Consider the following 20,931-nt stretch of genomic DNA (forward strand, 5'->3'; position numbering starts at 1 on the left):
CTCACTAGACACGCGACTACGCTCTCTTTTTTTCTCAGCACAGATGTGTTCAAAGACACCTAGAAATATCAGCGCTCATTCCAACAGAACAGAAATGCCTTGCTACAATCCCGTCCACCAGTAAGATGCATAACAATAATGTAACCCAGTTTGTGCAATATCTAGAAGTTTCACCTTCTCCTAAATGACCAGGTACAGCTTCTGTTTTGTCTTAGATGAAGGGAGTTTGTTTGACATTACCTAAGCAGAAAAGAAATGCTTCCACATTGAACACAACAGCCAATCAGCAGCAGAGACAACAATAGCGACGCTCTGATTGGCTGAATCAATAGTTGGGCTCATAACTCTCAAATGATCCTGCGAAAGGCACCTAAATGGTTAAAATATATGTGATATCAAAATTAATAAAATCGTGTTTGCATCCCTGAGAAACTGTTCTCAAAAGCGTTACCTGATTAAATAAAGCATGAAGCGCCGTATAATAGGGTTTTACTGTATTTCACTAATTTGCCTGTAATTAGTGATTTATTGACTCTGTTTGGAGGAGGGATTAAGTCATTGTCATTGATTTGTAGGTATTCGCCAACTTCAGCTCATGCTGCTCAAAGTGGCTCTCCTCCTGGGCATTGAAATCCATGTCAACGTAGAGTTCAAAGGTCTTATTGAACCTCCTGAGGACCAGGAGAGTGAAAGTGAGTCAATCTTCCCAAAGAAAGAACAATTTCTACAGTTTGCCCTGATGTTGCATTTCTCTGTGATTACACATTGTGTGTGTTCACAGGGATAGGCTGGAGGGCCGAGGTCCATCCCAGGACACACCCTGTCAATGAGTTAGAGTTTGACGTAATCATTGGAGCTGACGGCAGAAGAAACACGTTGCCAGGCGAGTCTTCTCTTTTTTTTCTTCGGCTTGATGGAAACATTATTCATGCTTTCTCAGGAATTAAAATTGTGGGTCATTGTCCAATAGCTATCGACATTCTGACCTCATTGGATACACAACCCTGATTTGTGCATTTTGATGCTACATATAGTGTAGGCTTTACATGATCAGGTTTTTTGGGGCCGATCACCAAGTTTAAAAAAAAAAAAAAAAAAAAAAAAAAAAACGATCACCGATCCGATCACAAGATGGAGCAATGAGTGACTTAAATGACTTGTTCATTTACTGTACATACTCAGTATACAGTGGACAAGTATCTTCAAAAGTATTCTCTATTCAGGTCATGTATTCTAATCAGTCAGGTCAAACCAACATTACATGACAGAAGTAATGGGTGCTAACTTACTATAATTAAATTACTTTATTGTAATCAAATTACTTCACACACCAAAACTTTAGAGCATGATTCGACAGAACCCTGGAATGTTTACCTACAACGGTTAGAGCTAGCACTAGCTTGCTAGGCTATATAACGTTTTTTTTGCCTGCTTGCGAGCCGTATCGTATTCAAAGTATGTGAAAATACCTCAAGCAATCCTTTAATTAAAGTCCTCCCCTAAGCACAGGTGACCACCAGCACACGTGTTTCCCCATTTTGTTCTTATAATACATACGGCGCGATCCATTGTTGTTGTCATTGCCATGGTAACGAGTGTATCCCGTCGCGTTTAAGTTGACATGATAAAGCCCAGTGATCGTAAAAGACGGGATGCGGTGTTATTAGAATACAAGATTTTATTGCACTCGCCTGTCATAGTGCAATCTTGAAATACCAAATTTGTCTTGTCTGATCCAGGCATTACGTGTCGTCTGTCTCAGACGTGTTTTTTTTTTTTTTTTTTTTAAATAAGTTTATTGGTGCTCAGATATTTAAAGTACTATGTCAAAGACACGCGACAAGACTCAAAATAAACTAGCTTTTAGATTCAAATATACTGTACACGATGGCGACGCGGAGGAAATGTCTTTTGCAGAGCCGATCTATGACGTCATTCATCGGCTTGGCGAATTATGACATTAACGCTGATCAGCCGATCAGCATGAAATGCTAATTATCAGCCAATACCGATCAAGCCGATCAGATCGGTGTAAAGTCTAATATAGTTAATTAATGGCAACATACTGTATATGTAGGACTAATACAGGGTTCAAATAATAATTGAATTTTTCTTGCTCTAGATTTGTTTATTATTAATAAGCATTTCATGATATGAAATAACAAATATACTACAGATTTAAAAAAAAAAAGAAAAAAAAAAAAAAAAAAAAAACCTGATGTAAGGTTATTCCAGCTCTGTAAACGATCTGCTTTGTCATCTAACTAGGGTTTCGACGTAAGGAGTTTCGTGGCAAGCTTGCAATCGCTATCACGGCAAACTTCATCAACAGGAACACGACAGCGGAGGCTAAGGTTGAAGAAATCAGTGGAGTGGCCTTTATCTTTAATCAAAAGTTCTTTCAAGACCTCAGAGAAGCGACAGGTGTGTACTGTATAAAATTTCCCATTTTGTAGAGTAGCCCACAACAACTTGGAATTTCTCTCATCTCACTGCTCACCCTTCCCAATTTGTAAGTCCAATTGTAAAGCTTTGATACCAGTTTTGTCCAAGTTTTTGCTGACATGACGATGTTCCGGAGCTCTGCTTATGTGCTCTGTGTCGCATAATTGCCTCTCTTGTCCTCCGGTGAAGGCATAGCAGCAGTCTGCTGCTGCAATAGGGAAATGTTTTGTATTTTGTATATAACAGTCCTTCTTTCAATTGGTCTTTTTTAGGTATTGACCTGGAAAACATAGTCTACTACAAGGATGACACGCACTACTTTGTGATGACTGCCAAAAAACAAAGCCTGTTGGAGAAAGGAGTCATTCTGCATGTGAGTGATCAAAAAGCTGATCGCGTGTGTTTGTCTGTGTTTGTGATGGAAAATTGTTGAATATAATTAAAGTGGTCTAGTAGACAGTAGCTTCACGCACGTACAGGCTGACACCGTTTCATTCTTTCAGTCCTCTCTGTTTCCCCTACTAAAGGCTAATGGTCGAACCAAGCCAACTGTGGCCAGGACTCAACTGCCAACTCAATTAACACTTACTTTGTGCCCCTTGCAATACAGACATTTTCTTTCGTCTTCCACAGGAAAGCAGAAAAACACTTCATCTGCCTTCCTGTACAAACATTATTGAATATTTGTCATGGCTATGTGCTGGTGTTTAGGTCATAACCCATCATATTTGGATTTAGTAAAAATGCACAACCACCTAAAAGCAGAGGAAGCATAACTCGTTTTTAACAACATTAAAACAATGACTCTCCTTTGCGTAGCGGAAAGGGAGAAAAGTGAAGAAAGAAATATTGGCAGGACAGAAGCGACGCCACATAATTCCATCAGAATATATCACCTGACAACCGTCTGTGCTCTAACCTTCCAACGGCTCCAGCATGGCATTAAACACCCAGCTCGAGCGCTCGAAGGCCAAAGAATGTACCTTTCATCTCTGGCAATGAAAACGGGTCACTCCCAAAGCATGCAGTGATTTGATACTACATGTTTGAGAGACTTGTGAAGAAACTTAAAACACTGAGTTGCCACAGTGATTTATGACAGCGGCTGATTATATGAGAGAGGTTAGCTGTGATATTGCATCGGTATTTCATATACACTTTCAAGTTTAAAATGTGCTTACACAATTGTCACACCAATAAATGGCTGAAGCGGTGGATACGACTAAATAAAAGGGACACACAAACATCTCAGTGTAATGACAACTTCAATCATACATGACGGGCAGTGTTAGGAAAGTTATTTTCTACGCTATCTAGTTCAAAGTTCACTTCACCGTTCCAAAAATTCACTAGTTCAGTTCATAGTTCATAATTCAAAATTTTCGAACTACCGTAAGTTCATGTTCCAAAAATGACCGCATGTTGCATACTCACACAGCTGCAACGTGCCTGCCTAATGGAAACATGAATGGCGGACGGAGCCACACCGAATTGGTTGCCACATACGACCCCGACATAAGAAGGCTCATATATAGTGTGTTCAGGTGGGTTTTGTCCTGGAAGTCCCGAACAAAACCTAGGACTCTTGAATGATAATGAACTGTCGTTCAAAAAACGTTCTCGGACGCCAAAATGAGCATGCTCTCAATAATGTTCATCAGGCAGAAATGAACTAAGTTCAGTTCGCATTCGCCCAAAATATGAACTAGTTCATGAACGTTCATTGAACTTGTTCAGGTACAACAGTACCTGAACAATAACTGTCCAGATAATACAATTTTAAGGAATGGTGTCCTTGCCACTTGTGGTAGCATGAGGTGATATCTGCAGGTCATAGAGGTTGTACCTCCAGGAAGTCACATCCATATGAGCCATGGCCAGAAGGTTTGCCATGTTTATCAGTGTAACGGCAAGAGCATGGAAGAGGTACCAAGAGATAGGCCAGAACAACAGGAGAGGTGTTGAGGGCGATAGGAAGGCTGTTGGGTTGTTACCCAGCAGCAGGGTGACAGTCTGCTACTGTAGTGCAAGAAGAAACGGGAAGCACACTGTCGGAGCTCTACTACTGTAATTGACCACCAGCATGCAACTTGTGCTTTTGTGTGCATGCTTCTGTTCTAATTTTCTGATTGAAGTTTTTCCTATATATTTTTAGCAGTCTAGTACTACCCAGGCTATTATTAGGCCATTGAATGTAATGTAACTAGAAGAAAATACAGAGTTACCATATTTAAGAGTCACACTTGATCACGTCCTTGTTTTTTTTTTTTCTTGTAGGACTATGCAGACACAGAGCTGCTGCTTTCCAGAGCAAATGTGGATCAGGTTGCCCTCTTGTCTTACGCCAGTGAGGCGGCAGATTTCTCAACCAACCACCAGCTGCCCACACTAGATTTTGCCATCAACCACTACGGCCAGCCTGATGTCGCCATGTTTGACTTCACCTGCATGTACGCATCAGAGAGCGCCGCCATGGTGCGCCAGCGCAATGGCCACAAACTGCTGGTGGCATTAGTGGGAGACAGCCTTTTGGAAGTGAGTGGCCTTCACAATTCTGCTTATTTGGTGTTCTGTTCAGTTGCCATACATGGTAGTTACATGTGCTGCTGTCTCCAGCCCTTTTGGCCCATGGGTACTGGCATTGCCCGGGGTTTCCTGGCAGCTATGGACTCAGGCTGGATGGTGAAGAGCTGGGCTCAGGGAAAACAGCCGTTAGAAGTTCTGTCTGAGAGGTGAGCATGTGGAAACACTGATGCAGCCACACCAAACTCAATGAGCACGTCATGAGGCAACTCATGCCATTCCTCTTCAAACACCCTTTTTATCTTCGAGTGGTTGACTAGGAAATGTCCCTGCATGTTATTTTAACCATGAGTCACACCTTTGTTATTCCTAAGGGTAAGAGGATTTAAGTGGAATGTGACTCCTCAGTAGCTGTGCAAACTCTTATATAACAAAGTTGATATGGTTGCTCAGTCTGTTCTCATGGTTAGGTCTTCGATGAACTGATCCATAAATTGGATCAGTAATCAAGTTGACTAGTTATTTTGAAATATCTGCTCTTTGCTCAGGGAGAGTATTTATCGTCTACTGCCCCAGACCACGCCAGAAAATGTCAGCAAAAACTTCAGTCACTACAGTGTGGATCCCACTACACGTTACCCCAATATTAGCCTTAACTTCCTTAAGCCCAGCCAGGTGAGTCTGACAATAAGCAACTTGCTTTTTTGTTACTGTGTACCAAGAAACACTATTCAATGTATCTATCTATCTATCTATCTATAGATATAGATATATACACACACACACACACACACACACTATATAAACAAACACTGGCCACAAAATTTTATTTGCCACCACAATCTATTGAGATTGAAAACGAGCTTTATCCCAGATTTTCCACCCGACTATTGACTTTGTCAGATAGGTATGTTTGTGGTTGTACTTTGTAGTGTTACCAAATACGAGGAAAAACATTGTCGTGCACTGCAGTTCTACATTACTACGTATTGTTTACTTATGTACCTCTCTGACGGTGTCATTCAAAACGAGCATCATCAAAAATATTTGTTCGTATTAAATCATTCTCATTCTGTTATGTACCTGAGGGGGTACCGGGTGTGAGTGTTCAAAAAAGAAAATGTGTAAAATAATGCAGACATGGTTCATTTGCAGGTACGGCACCTCATAGATACAGGAGAGTCCACAGAGATGCGCATTGAAATAGAGAATGTGATCAACTCCTCAACGCCAAAGTTGACCAGGAATGGTTTGTATTTTCTTAATGTTCTATATGTATAAAATGCCTTTAACGACCAACGTACATTCTTCACTTTCATAATTTATTCGGAAGGATTTTTTTCCCCCCGTTGCAATTATGTAATGCTGGACTATTTCCACTGTAGACAATTGCCTGCTTGACAAGCAGTTGCAAGGTAACACAAATTCCGAATGCATGATATTACTCTTCAGGGAATAATAGTCTTAACAATTTTGTGGTTTCCTACTTTATACTCAAAGGTTTAGTAATGTTAACTGATGGAACATGAAAATACTTTTGCGTTGTACTAACTCATTCATTGACTGATGACATTATATTTAACTTAAAAGGCTCGTTCTGCATCCTCTCCTAACGTTTCAATTGCATCCCATGTCATCTTTATGGCAGTAAACATTTGACCCCTCACGGTTCATTAAATTTCCTGATGGACTAGTTTTTATTGGTACTAACATGGATGATAACCCCTTACGAATCTGGCCTGCCCGAGGCCAGAAGATTATTGTCCAGCAAGAGATGCATTCATTATATGGTCAAAATTATTTGGATACCTTGTCATGACACTTTTAGTAACTGTAAAAATATGACAATGTTTACCCTAGGAAGTTGTAATAGTTTCCACTGTTCTGAAAAGACTTTCTACAGCATTTCAGAGTACTGGAATTGAGAGCATTAATTGTTTTGGGCAAGAGCTCACCATCTCCATTCAAGTTCAACCCAAAGGTGTTTATTGGGATTGAGATCAGCGCCGTGAAGTGATTTCACACTAAACTTGTGCAACCCTTCCTCAAAGGAACTTTCTATTTGCACTGGGGCACAGTCATGCTGGTAGATAAAAGGGCCCTTGCCAAATGGTTTCCACTAATATGCTTGCATCAAGTTGTTTAAATTATTAAGGGGCCATTAATGGGTGTAGCCCTAATTGATATTGTTGCAGCATATGCATTATTTATTTAAGCGTTGTGTCCAAAGACCTCTTCCATATAGCGTATGCACAGTTCTACCCAAAAATGGTAATGGTTATGTCATCTGCGTTTGATCCAGATTCTCTTTTACTTCAAGAGTTAACGCAATACTTTTTCCCCCTGCCTATTCAGAATCCATAGCTCGATCCAGTAAACTTCTCAATTGGTGCCAGAGACAAACAGAAGGATATCGAAATGTGTGCGTCAAAGACCTCACTATGTCTTGGAAGAGCGGTTTGGCCCTGTGTGCGCTCATCCACCGATACAGGCCAGATCTCATGTAAGTATCTGAAAGGCGCACAAGCACAATTCACAAACCAAGGATAACAATTGGGGTCAGCATTTACATTTCTACAAGACTATGCATTCTACCCAGTTTCGTTGGCTGGAAGGTTACTGTGTTGTTCGGAATGTGTTTGTTGCATACGCTGTTTATTGTCTGGTTGGGACCTTGCCTTTTTGTTGTGTATCCCTTTTAACGAGGTGACAGATACCTCTCATAAAGGGCTCCTTAAGGGTGCATTTCCCTTATCCGTGTTCAGGCACACATGCATGCATTTGAAGACGCACACAACTACGCTATATTGTAGTTTGATGGTCTCTTGAGGCAACATAGCAGTTAACAAAAGCTCTTCGTGCCATCACAGCTACTTTTAAGACTGAGAGCGGGGATGTTCACATGTACACTAGGGTTGCGCATCGAGAATCGACAACAGATTGGAACCGGGACTAACATTCCGGTTCTCCCGGAATCGTTCAAATTAAAAAATTTCGGTTCCCGGTTTCGATGCCTAGTCCGCCGACCCCGAGGAAGCTGTTGCGAAAACCAGCGAAGACGTGGTGAAAACCAACGAAGAACTTAACTTTGTTAAAATCAATGACCACTCGCCTCAGTGCAACACTTGGAATAAGATTATATTGTGCAAATGAGGCTTTCACGATGTGTAGCGTCTGACTCGCTCAGCATGACGTAGCTTAGGGGCATGCTTTTTTATTACCTCCACCGCACACACACACACACACACACTCACACTCTTATTTTCCTTTTGGCTTGTCCCTTTAGGGGTCGCCACAGCGCGTCATCCTTTTCCATGTAAGCCTTCTCCTGCATCCTCTTCTCGAACACAAACTGTCCTCATGTCTTTCCTCATGACATCCATCAACCTTCTCTTTGGTCTTCCTCTCGCTCTCTTGCCTGGCAGCTCCATCCTCATCATCCTTCTACCAATATACTCACTATTTCTCCTCTGGACATGTCCAAACCATCGAAGTCTGCGCTCTCACACACAAGTATGAATAGTGAAATAATGATCTCTTGTCAATTATATTCATTTATACAGTTTGAAATCTGGGCCTTTTTCATTGAAAACAAAGCTACGAGCATTTACTCGCAGGAAGCAATTACTTATTCTGTTGTATGGTTAATTACAATGATGGGTACACAGTTGTAACAAGTGGGTACACAGGTTAAGTATACCCCCTGACATCCAATGGAAGAGCATCGAATTGTTGTGCCTGTCACTATACATAACTGGCATAGATATAAGAACAAGGATATATTTGTAATTAAGAAAATAATTTTCGGACAAATTAAGTGCAATTGAATAATTTTCCGCAACACCTCCGATGATCTCTCACGGCCCACTAATGTGCCCAAGACACCCTGAATGAGAAGCATTTGCTTAAAGAGTTACTGTATAGGTAGGGCCACATCTGTGCTTGTTGTTAGCCCGTCTATGCCATTTTGCACGATGCATTAGCTTTAATCTAGCGGACATTCCCAAGTTTTTGGGTTTGTTTAAAAACACAATGTGTAATTCCCTTTGTTTTATGTTTTAAGTTCAACTAGGAATGGCAATAAACAGCTTAAAGCTCACTTGGCTTTTCTTTTGGAAAACTTGTTCATTATCTGCTGTTTGTTCTGAAGTTCGCTGCCACTATTTACCAACCGTAACTAAAATTTTGGCCACAACCTATGACCAAAAAATTGACCAAGTGATGCCAAGTATCTAAAAAAAAACTGGAAGTCAGGTCGTTAGTCGAAGTACCACTGTATATTTTGTGAACATTTTATCATACTTGGTTGGCCAGGGCACATAACACTGGAATTGTACATCTGCCTTGTTTAAAGTGTGTGTGTGTTTAAATCTTAACTTTTATCGTTGTTTATGTTTCTCTTTTCATCACTCTCAGTGACTTTGACTGTCTGGATGAACGAGACCAGGAAAAGAACAACCAGTTGGGTTTTGACGTGGCAGAGCGGGAATTTGGCATCTCACCCTGCATGACTGGAAAAGAGATGTCTTCTGTGGTAGAGCCCGACAAACTTTCAATGGTCATGTACCTCAGCCAGTTCTATGAGATGTTCAAGGACACAGTGCCACCTGGAGGTGAGACATATTTTATCGTTAATGACATCATAGAGATTGTACAGAAGTGTGAGCATTTACAATGTGTGTGTGAGTGCGTGCATGCATGTGTGCTCGTGTGTCTTAGCATTTTCCATCCTCATTGTCTTGTGTTTCAGATCATCAAAATTTGAGTCCAGAGGAGAAGGTTGCTCTTATGGCAAGCACCAAATCTCCCATATCCTTCCTGAGCAAGCTTGGTCAGAGCATAGCAATCTCAAGGAAACGTATTCCCAAGGTCTGAGTTGGAACCTATTTATCTATTATTCAAATACAGTATCAAATAGATGTTGTTGCTATGTGAGTAATAACATATTTCATCAACAGGACAAAAAAGAGAAAGATGTTGACAGTTTGGGGAAGAGGAGAAAAACCAGCCAGTCTGAAGGGGTGAGTTCTTATGACAAATGCGGAGCTTTTATCTCATTTGGAGATAACAGACTGTCCTCATCTCAAATTAGTGCAGTATAGCCCATATGAACAAAAAACAAAACAAAAGAAATCTCCCGTTGCTCACACTGAAATGTTCATACATTCATTATTTCTTAGGGGGAGGCATCCAAGGCTGGTCGTGAGGACACACAGGCCACTGTTCCTGGTCTCTTGTCAGAGAAGAAGATGGACTCTGCTTCTGTAGGGAACAACAATAAAGTCAAGGTTATGGCTACCCAGCTGCTTGCCAAGTTCGAGGAAAACGCTCCCGCCCAGGGTTCAGGATTAAAAAGACAGGTATGCACACTGCAGTCTGTGGGTTTTACATTTCTACGTCAAATATTTTGCTGAGACAGTGAGACAGGACCTTTAGTCTCATGATGGAGGAGGTGTAGGCGGTTGTCTTAATGAGATGCGTTCCAGAGTGGACATTGGTCAGGCAGACTATTGTTCCTGTTCCATGTAGGCGACCTCACCGTGTTGGACTCAGAGAGCTGGTATACACAGCTTGTAGCATTTGTCGGGATGAGAGAGTTATAGCTACACTGGGCAGCATTGTTGAAGCAGAAAAGGACAACTCTCAACTCATCCTCTCTTAGAATACTTCATGTACACTATGTCAAAACAGTTTCACTGTGCCTATTGTACATGTTATATAGCATGGTTGACGCTGCTGTATTTAATGGCAGTTTATTCGTCTTTCTTTTTGTATCCCTCTTTAATATGCAAAATAGTGATGATGATGTTGTGAATGAGTCATTCTTTTAGTATGGTCCTCCCATGACTGTTGTTTTCTTAGTTTTGAACACAAAGTATGTTCCATTCATCTCGCCATCTGTCACTTAGTGTCTGTTTCTCTCTCCTGTTCACTTCCCCTCATGGATTGTTTCATGACGGCTTGCGTACATTTTCACGCCATTGCCGGCCACTATTCGTCATCTTACACAACCACAAAGGGGGACTCACTGCCCAATCTGGACTGTATTTTGCACCTATCCCCCCCCAAACCTTTTGAGCCATTGCACCTGGCACCTGTACCAGCTTGGAGAAAGGTAAAAAGTCGACGTTACCCTTCCCATAGAGACTCCCTGAGACTAATCAACTAACCATATTTCCCTGTGGTGTCACATACCTGCATTAAACTAGATTTGCACTTGTGTGGATGAGCCCCTCTGTAGTTATGTTGCAAATCTCTGGTATTCCATACTTACGGAACTACTAAACCAAGTGATTGGATATTTGCTGTGGTGTTACAAAAAAGTGTGAGTCTCTCTCCCGCTTGCCTCTCCTGTCCCGGTTCAGAGACGCACACAGCAGCAGGAGCAGCTGAGCATTCGCTACAAAGAAAAGATCAAGTGTCAGACGCTGCCCAACAAAGGGGAGCAGGTATGATTAGTGTTGCTGCCCTAGTAGTTCCCCATCCCTCCAACCGTTTTGAATCCAGAAAAGTCCAGTTTCACCATGTCCTAGACAATAAATGGATTTGCAAAAGGAAAGAACCGCTTCCACCACATGTAGCTTATGCAGTGAATATATCATTTTCCAGACTGTAACAAATACTGTGTCTTCCCAAACTGATATTAGATATTGATGAATTTTCTCAAATAAATGCACACAATAGCCTATGGAACAGACAATGCCAGGAAGAGAGAAAGATAGTGACAATGATTCAAATTTAAAGAGTTTGAATCATCTGCCCAAAGTGTTGTCTTACAAAAGAATACATTAGGATTATTATTTGACTAGTTAGGCACTGGTCATTTTTGTTATTGGATAGAATAGATTATAATATATATATTTTTTTGCTGTGTTCATTTGCAAACTTTCTCAGCAACACACGCTGAAAAAAATAGTTTGCAGCATCTTCCACAAACTAGACCATGACAATGCCCTACTAATTATGCCATCCCTTTTAAAAAGCCAGTTCCACCAGTAACTGCACTGAATAAGTTATTGAACAATTATTTTGAGAACTGGTTTGCTCCAAAATTCCTTGCTGACCGAGAAACCTCGATCGCTTCTATCGTCACGTGATGATGTTTTAGGAGCCAATATTTGATACCTGTCAACTTTCAATGCCAAGAATTCAGTGAAAATTAACATGAAAAGGCATCATGGGAAAAAAATTGTCTAACTTTACTTTTTTAGCGCCACACAATGCTGCACCAAAAAAGAGAGTATAGTTTAGTTATAATGTAGTTTTAAAACTGCAATTTTTTTTCAACAAGTCACATTTCAGCAAGCTGCAGAGATGTATTGCTTACATAAAAATGAGTCACTCCAGCATCCATTGATAATCTTGTGCAATCTACAGTTCATGATTTTTTTATCCCTAGATTGTATTTTCACCATTGGCATTGATTAAAATAATACAATGTAGTCAAGTGCTCTTCTTAGGTGTTCTGAATCCTGAGCTAAACTTTTAGATTTTTATATACTCACAGTTCATATTGCTTCTGCTGTTACTGTGCGTGCGTGTGTGTGTGCGTGCGTGCGTGTGTCTGTGCGCGCGCGAATGTTACGAAAGTGATGAAACTAATCTGTTGCTTTGGGACCCCACTCAAGGCCTTTAATCAACTGAAATATGTAGTTTGTCATGAGTTGTGAAATCGTGTCATTCATTGTTAAATGGTATTGAGGAGGAGCAAGAAGCTAATTCAGTCATCTAGACGTCATCACCCTCATCATCTTGATGCTGATTGTACTGTTCCTTGTCCCTCAAGGCCAGAAGTGTTGCCAACGAAGCAGCCAGCTCGGGCTCTCGGAGCTGCCCAAAGAAAACCATTCTGCTCCTTTCTTCCTCCTCCTCCACTTCTTCGCTCTCTCTCCACACTGAGGTGACACACATTCACATGTGTTTGTCTGTTTTTATGTGGCTGTCTGCCACAAATCCTTGATAGACCCATCTACTTTGACCCTAAATCTGCTCCAACTTGTCTTAATCATGCCTGTTCTTAGCTTAGACATGCTCTCTTGTGTGCACATTTCCTGTGGAATTCTAGCATAGTGCGCTCATGCTTTCTTTCCTTTGATCATGTGACATTTTGCAGCAGCCTAAATATATACCATGAACAGGGATTTTGGTTTAATATATTCGTCTCAGTGTACTCTCTTATGTACACTGAAATAACACGCATGGGTGCTTTTGTTTGACCATTTCTGTTTAATGCAAGCAAGTGTTGATACAGCCAATTTATCTTTGACTTCAAGCATTTGGGTGACGGTCTGGATGAAGAGGAGCTTGAATACTACGAAAAACCTGTGAATTACGGGGTAAAATGACTGCTTGGATATGCATATTTAAATGTTGTTTTGTTTTGTTGTTGAGGGCAAGATTAAGATTTACTGAGTATTGAGTCAGCTGCATGGCGACCTGTAGGCCATTGTTGTTGATTCTTAATAGAGCTTCCTGTGCAGGAGTGGAAGCCTTTGCACCTGAATGATCCAGGACCTATCCATGTACCTAGTATACAGGAGAGGGCTGACCGCCTTAGCTCCAAGTTTAAGGGAAAAAATGACAAGCCACCAAAGGTGAACACTTTGCATGGCTGTGCTGTGACTATCAAACATGGTTTTCAAGTGGAGGATAACAATGACTCAAATACACTATGTTGCCAAAGTATTCGCTCACCCATCCAAATAATTGTAATTAGGTGTTCCAATCACTTCCATGGCCACAGGTTTATAAAATCAAGCACCTAGGCTTGCAGACTGTTTTTACAAACATTTGTGAAAGAATGGGTGGCGCTCAGTGAATTCCAGCGTGGAACTGTGATAGGACGCCACCTCTGCAACAAGTCCAGTCATGAAATTTCCTCGCTCCTAAATATTCCAGTCGACGTTCAGCTGTATTATAAGAAAGTGAACCAGCGACTCGTGGTCCGAAGAGGTCGCCAACTTTCTGCCAAGTCAGTCGCTACAGACCTTTAAACTTCATGTGGCCATCAGATGAGCTCAGGAACAGTGCACATTGAGCTTCATGGAATGGGTTTCCATGGCCAAGCAGCTCCATCCAAGCCTTACATCACCAAGTGCAATGAAAAGTGTCTAATGCAGTGATTTAAAGCATGCCGTCACTGGACTCTTGAGCAGTGGAGACGCGTTCTTTTGTTCTTTCAAATCAATCGCTACAGACCCCTAGCGAATCACACTTCTCCATCTGGAAATCGGATGGACAAGTCTGGGTTTTGCGGTTGCCAGGAGAAAGGTACTTGTCTGACTGCATTGTGCCAAGTCAAGTCAAGTTTATTTGTATAGCCCTTAATCACAAAAGAGTCTCAAAAGGCTTCACAAAAAAGGCTTCACTAGTCTAAACTCCCCAATTGAGCAAGGAAAAACTCAACCCCAACTGGGGGGGAAAAGAAACCTTGAGAAGGGACCGTAGAAGTGTAAAGGTTTTTGGAGGGGGGGATTATGGTGTGGGGTTGTTTTTCAGGAGCTTGTCTTAACCCCTACGTTCCAGCGAAAGGAACTCTGAATGCTTCAACATACCAAGAGATTTTGGACAATTCCATCCTCTCAACTTTGTGGCAACAGTTCGGAGCTGGTCCCCTTCCTCTTCAAACATGACTGTGTACAAAGCAAGGTCCATCAAGACAGGGATGACAAGAGTCTGGAGTGGATTAACTTTACTGTCCCCTCACAGAGTCCTGACCTCAACCCGACAGAACACCTTAGGGGATGAATTAGAGCGGAGACTGAGAGCCAGGCCTTCTTATGCAACATCAGTGTGTGACCTCACAAATGTACTTCTGGAAGAATGGTCAAACCTAACGGGACAAAAAAAAAAAAAAAAAAATAACAAAAATGGAAGAATGGTCAAAAATTCCCATAAACACACACCGAAACCTTGTGGACTGCCTTCCCAGAAGAGTTGAAGCTGTTTGGGTTGTAGCTCACTTGGGTTATATTTGTCTATTTCAATTTGTTTGACGATCTTAAACATTAAAGTGGGGAAACTGTGCAAAAGTATAAGAATTTGAGAAGGTTGCCAATACTTTTTCCCAGCACTGTATGTGACTCAAGGCAGGCGAGCGAATACTTTGGGCAATATAGTGTAGGTGCTTACAGATCGAAATATTTTTTTTGAAGCTGATTTTTTTTCTCACAGTATACAGTAATATTTGCATCTTCTCATCCTCTAATTTTCTCCTCTCCTGAACTCTCATCTCTGAAGCCTATGAAAAAGCCGTCCCGTTTCTTTTTAGAGCAGTGGCATTTGTCTTGTGGCATCACTGAGCATCCAAGCTCACAACTCTCCTCCTCTGAATCTTGTAGAAAGGTTAGCTTTTTTTGGTTCTGTGAGTGAGACTCAGTCTCTGCTGCACTGAAGACTAACCACTTACCATCTTAATAATTTTTTTTTTAGTGTGAAATCTTAAGCTGGCGGAAAAATGGCCGACTGGTTAGCACATCCGCCTCACAGTTCTGAGGACCCGGGTTAAAACCCGGTCTCGCCTGTGTGGAGTTTGCATGTTCTCCCTGTGACTGCGTGAGTTTTCTCTGGGTACTCCGGTTTCTTCCCACATCTAAAAAACATGCACGGTAGGTTAATTGAAGACTCTAAATTGTCCATAGGTATGAATGTGAGTGCGAATGGTTGTTTGTTTAAATGTGCCCTGTGATTGGCTGGAAACCAGTTCAGGGTGTACCCTGCCTCTTTCCCGCAGTTAGCTGGGTTAGGCTCCAGCACGCCTGCGACCCTAATGAGGAGAAGAGGTGTAGAAAAATGGATGGATGGAAATCTTAAACTGATTGGTAATGAAAAGTGTAGCCCTAATAAAACATGTCTAACAATTACATGCATTTTAACACCATTGAAATATTTTAATGTTTATAGAAAACATCTAAAAAGTAAAAAAAAAAAACATTTTAAAATGTTCTTGATTTGAAACCTCAATTTGGGTATTTTGGTTCATTTATGCCCCTGCAGAAGCCAGCAAAGTCGTTGTGTTCGGCTACCCCAATGCCCTTATATGTGCTTAGTATTCAGGAGAGGGCCGAGCAACTTGCCTCTCAGTTGGCGGACAAGTCAACTGGACCGAAGGTGAAACATCGTGCGTTTTTGTTTTTTTTTGTTTTTTGTTTTGAGAGGAATTATTATTATTATTATTTCCCCCCCCTCTGAAGTAGATAAAGAAACTAGTAATGATGTTAGGTTGGTTACACACAGGCATGTCATTATTAAGTAACTTTTGTGTAATCTTTAGGAAGGTCAACCTTTTTGTACTGTTGAGCAAATAAATGCATTATTTAGTTGCGTCTATTAGACTGAAACACAATATTAAGTCGCAGAGTACACTATATATGCTAACCATTTGGGACACAAATAGCTCCCAGATTGATGTTGAAATTCACTATTTAAACAAGTGTTTTTTTCATTTCTTCCCCCAGTTGTCATGGAGCCTGAGGGGAAAAAAATTAGTTTTTTTCATGAAACAATAGCACCTGACTCAATCCCAAAATGCCTCTGATTCTTCTCTTTCTACCTTGAGACAAGTAGCTGTTTTATGGCTTTGAAAAAGAAATGAAGTGTATTGACGGTAGCACAAACTAAACCCCATGTTCAGTCAAGTTATATCGTTTCATTTCTTTTCACATTTTTTCTTTATAAAGATTACGCTACTCTGATATATCTAGTAACTAATTTGCAAATGTTTTTGTCACAGTTTATCTAATATTGTACAGTACTGTTGCAGATAATTATGTATTTGCTGGCTTGTGTGTGTTCCCGCGTGCAAACGCGCATGTTTTACAACTGAAAAGGTAAACATTAGATTGCTTTAAACTCTAAAATTGTATTTATCCCTGAAAAGAAAGAAGCCCGATAGCATCTTTTCTATTCTTCTTTTTTTTTTTTTTTTTAGTCCCACAGTGTACTACCAACACAAATGCTGAGTAAAATTTGAAAAGTGCTTTCTGCTGCATGCAGCTATTTGCCTGCATTTGTTGTGGAACTTCATCGGGGTTCAAGCAACCAAAAACCTCGGGATACTTTCTTTGCCTGAACTGAGATATCTTACTCGCAAAACTATTGGATTTTCTTCCTGAGAGACGGACTTTGAGGAGCGAGCAGGATGAGAGGGATTGATGATCATCCTCTTATCCTTAGCAGATAGTGTGTGATTTTTCTTCTATCATTCTAAAAAAAAAAAGAAAAAAAAAAAAAGAAAAAGCTCCACAGACTACTGAGCTGACTCCCCTTGAGGGCAGTAGAGCGTTTCCTTCAGGACATACAAACATCGAAGAACTGGGAACCTCGATCCCCTTCCTTAACTTTAAACCAGTCTGTAGTGAGCTCATTCAGAATTATTTAGTAATATTATAGATAGTGAACTTTTTATTCCAGTTGAAACCTATACCAAACCTCTTTCTGTTCAATTTCTTTTAGTCACGTTTGAATGGATGTCTGCTGGTTGCTGCCAAATATTGAATTATGTTATGTCAGGATTGCAACTTAACCTCGCAGATACCAGCCATAGATAGAAATACACATGAAAACATTTTTTATTCAAAATCTATTGTTCCCATTCCTAGTAAATGTGTTCTAGTTTTCAATAGCAGTGCCATAGTGCAAGAACACAAGTCACTATGATTTGTTGTATTCAATCCTCCCTTTTTTAAGTAGTTAACCCCGAGCATCCAAGATGCAGTTATTCTATTTGCCAATACAGTATCCTTACATTGGGTGGTTAGTATTTGAATTTGGCTGTCAGCACACCTAAACCACTAATCATTGGGAGCATAAATTATGATTGTCTCCTGACTGACCCCATTGTTTGCATGCACCTGTTTATGTTGTGCTGAGTGTTCCTTCCTTCCTCTTCAGCATCCCCTTTTCATATACTTTTCCTTCATCACTTATGTTTCTCCATATTTTCCCTGCAATGCTTTTTTTTTTTTTTTTTATAGCACTATGTAAGGATGTACACAGGGGGAGTTAGCTCATTGGCTGAGCAGATAGCCAGTCAGCTTCAATCACAGGAAGACCCCAAACCATTACCTGAGAAAAGAGATTTGGTAAGCTTGCTGTCCACGATCAACGGCACGTGACTGCACAGATTTGTCTATGGTGTACAGTGTAGTCGTGCTCAGTTGTTGCGATAATGAGAGCGTGGATTCAACAAGTAACAGGAGTCTGTTATAGTGCTGTGTTTGTAGCTCCTTTGGATTGTAATGAATGACAAGATTTTACTTAACACTTTGTGTCAGCATATTTCTAAAGCGGCTGGGTGTGCGAGCTCGGCCTTGATCTCATATACTGTATCAGGCTTGTATTTAAACCTCCCTTTTCATGCTTTAACTTTGCCTGTTACAGATGTGTTATTTCTTTCCACAGGGTTCCCTCAGAAAAGAATTCCCTGTCAATATTGGAGGCAGCGATGTTTGTTTTTTCTGTCGGAAGCGAGTGTACGTGATGGAGAGACTGAGCGCAGAAGGCAAATTCTTCCATCGCAGCTGCTTCAAGTGCGAATATTGCGGCACAACACTTCGGCTGTCCTCCTACGCCTTCGACGTGGAGGACGGTAAGGCTAAACCTGATTAGCCTAAGCTATACACTGATATGTCATTGAGCCCACCCGTAAAAAAAATATGAAAAAAATACCAGTTGGCGTGTTCAATACTTTTTCCCTGTGTCATTTCACATTATTACACACAACTTAATTTCTGAGTTTATTTGTTCTATTTGTATGTATGGATTACTTGGGTTGTTCCCAACATTTGTTGAAAATTTGCCCAGAACACCTCACCAGGAAGGCATCCAGGAAGCATCCTAATCAGATGCCTGAGCCACCTCATCTGGCTCCTTTCAATGTGGAGGAGCAGCGGCTTTACTCTGAGCCCCTCCCTGATGACCAAGCTTCTCACTGAGAAGAATCTCTGAGGGAGAGCCCGGACACCCTGCGGAGGAAACTCATTTCGGCAGTTTGTATCTGGGATCTTCTCCTATCGGTCACCACCCACAGCTCGTGACCATAGGGTGAGGTTACGAACATAGATCGACTGGTAAATTGAGAGCGTCGCCTTTCGGCTTAGCTCCTTCTTCACCACAATGGACTGATGCAGACGCTGCACCGATTCGCCTGTCGATCTCCCGTCCATTCTTCCCTCACTCGTAAACAAGACCCCAAGATACTTGAACTCCTCCACTTGGGGCAGGATCTCATCCCCGACCTGGAGAAGGCACTCTGCCCTTTTCTGACGGAGGACCATGGTCTCAGATTTGGAGGTGCTGATTTTCATTCCAGCTGATTCAAACTCTGCTGCGAACCGCTCCAGTGAGAACTGGAGAAACACAAAGAGTAAAGAGCAGAGTAGCAATACTGAGGCCACCAAACCAGACCCCCTCTACGCTTTGGCTGCGCCTAGAAATTCTGTTCATAAAAGTTATAAACAGAATCGGTGACGGAGTGTAAGCCTCACCGGAAACTATTCCGATTTACTGCCAGTAATGCGGACCAAGCTTTGATACTGGTCGTACAGGGACCGAACAGCCGTATCAGGGGGTTCGGTATCCCATACTCTCGAAGTACCTCCGACAGGACTCTACGTGGGACACGGTCGAACGGCTTCTCCAAGTCCACAAAACACAGACTGGTTGAGCGAACTCCCATGCAACCTTGAGGACCCTCCTGAGGGTGTAGAGCTGGTCCAGTGTTCCACGGCCAGGACAAAAAACACAGTGCTCCTCCTGAATCTGTGATTCTACTTCCCGACGGACCCTCCTCTCCAGCACCCCTGAATAGACCTTACCAGGGAGGCTGAGGAATGGGATACACCTGTAGTTGTAAAACACCCTCCGGTCCCTCTTCTTAAAAAGGTGGACTGCCACCCCAGTCTGCCATTCCAGAGGCACTGTCCCCGATGTGCACGCAATGTTGCAGAGGTGTGTCCATCAGCACAGCCCCACAACATCCAGAGCCTTTAGGAACTCCAGGCGAATCTCATCCACCCCCTGGGCCTTGCCACCAAGGAGCTTTTTACCCACCTCGGTGACCTCAACCCCAGTGATAGGAGAGCCCGCCTCAGAGACCCCAGACTCTGCTTCCTCATGGGAAGGCGCGTCGGTGGAATTGAGGAGGTCTTTGAAGCTCTCCAGCACCCACTCCACGGACTCCAACAAGGGTGGGTACTCTGAATTGCTGTTTGGTGCATAGGCAAAAACAACAGTCAGGACCCGTCACCCCCACCCAAAGGCGGAGGGAGGCTACCCTTTCGTCCAACGGGATGAACACCAATGTACAGGGGCCAAGCTGGGGGGCAATAAGTATACTCACACATGCTCAGCGCCTCTCACCGTGGGCAACTCCGGAGTGGAAGAGAGTCCAATGCCTCTCAAGAGGACTGGTACCAGAACCCAAGCTGTGTGTGGAGGCAAGCCAGACTATATCTTGTGGAAACGTCTCGATCTCGCACACCAGCTCGTGCTCCTTCCCTGAAAGAGAGGTGACATCCCACGTCCCTAGAGCAAGCTTCTGATCAATTATAGTGTTTTAAATGTGAATCTAAATACAACAATCACAATATTTAAAACAAATATTTGGCTTTTTAAAAAGCTCATATACTCATATACCTCATTTCACTGTAAACATTCCCCCCCAGCTTTTACTATACCCATGTATAATACGCACAATTGACTTTTGAAGACTGAGATTGGCTTGCAACCAGTTCAGGGTGTACCAAGCCTCTCGCCCAAAGATAGCTGGGATAGGCTCCAGCACGCCCGTGACCCTAATGAGGATAAGCAAGCGGTACAGAAAATGGATGGATGGACGCTGGCCAGAAAAGGATTAAATACAAATTGTGGATCCAACACCTACCTTCCTCTGTGACCGAGTTTAAATACAGAATGGCAATGATTATCAAGCGGCATGAGAAAGCAGCTCTGCCCGGCAGCACT

General features: G+C 42.0%; 1 protein-coding gene across 23 annotated transcripts in view; it reads left to right on the forward strand.

Annotated features, from left to right (window-relative positions):
* mical3a (microtubule associated monooxygenase, calponin and LIM domain containing 3a) overlaps positions 1-20,931 on the forward strand; it is a 93,400-nt gene that overhangs the window by 35,018 nt on the left and 37,451 nt on the right. For 15 of the 23 annotated variants that reach the window (XM_061676825.1, XM_061676827.1, XM_061676826.1 and 12 more), the window contains 18 exons: positions 576-692; positions 782-883; positions 2,269-2,424; positions 2,718-2,818; positions 4,723-4,980; positions 5,062-5,177; positions 5,517-5,643; positions 6,124-6,217; positions 7,324-7,471; positions 9,385-9,581; positions 9,719-9,837; positions 9,927-9,989; positions 10,149-10,328; positions 10,988-11,083; positions 11,334-11,417; positions 12,755-12,868; positions 17,943-18,050; positions 18,370-18,556. In XM_061676825.1, coding sequence (XP_061532809.1) covers positions 576-692; positions 782-883; positions 2,269-2,424; positions 2,718-2,818; positions 4,723-4,980; positions 5,062-5,177; positions 5,517-5,643; positions 6,124-6,217; positions 7,324-7,471; positions 9,385-9,581; positions 9,719-9,837; positions 9,927-9,989; positions 10,149-10,328; positions 10,988-11,083; positions 11,334-11,417; positions 12,755-12,868; positions 17,943-18,050; positions 18,370-18,556 — 2,367 coding nt within the window. Of the gene's footprint in view, positions 1-575; positions 693-781; positions 884-2,268; positions 2,425-2,717; positions 2,819-4,722; positions 4,981-5,061; positions 5,178-5,516; positions 5,644-6,123; positions 6,218-7,323; positions 7,472-9,384; positions 9,582-9,718; positions 9,838-9,926; positions 9,990-10,148; positions 10,329-10,987; positions 11,084-11,292; positions 11,418-12,754; positions 12,869-17,942; positions 18,051-18,369; positions 18,557-20,931 lie in introns of those variants that run through there. The other 8 variants (XM_061676842.1, XM_061676846.1, XM_061676845.1 and 5 more) reach the window with 6 other exon arrangements.

This window comes from Phycodurus eques, chromosome 5, assembly GCF_024500275.1.
Source record: "Phycodurus eques isolate BA_2022a chromosome 5, UOR_Pequ_1.1, whole genome shotgun sequence".
Lineage (NCBI taxonomy): Eukaryota > Metazoa > Chordata > Actinopteri > Syngnathiformes > Syngnathidae > Phycodurus > Phycodurus eques.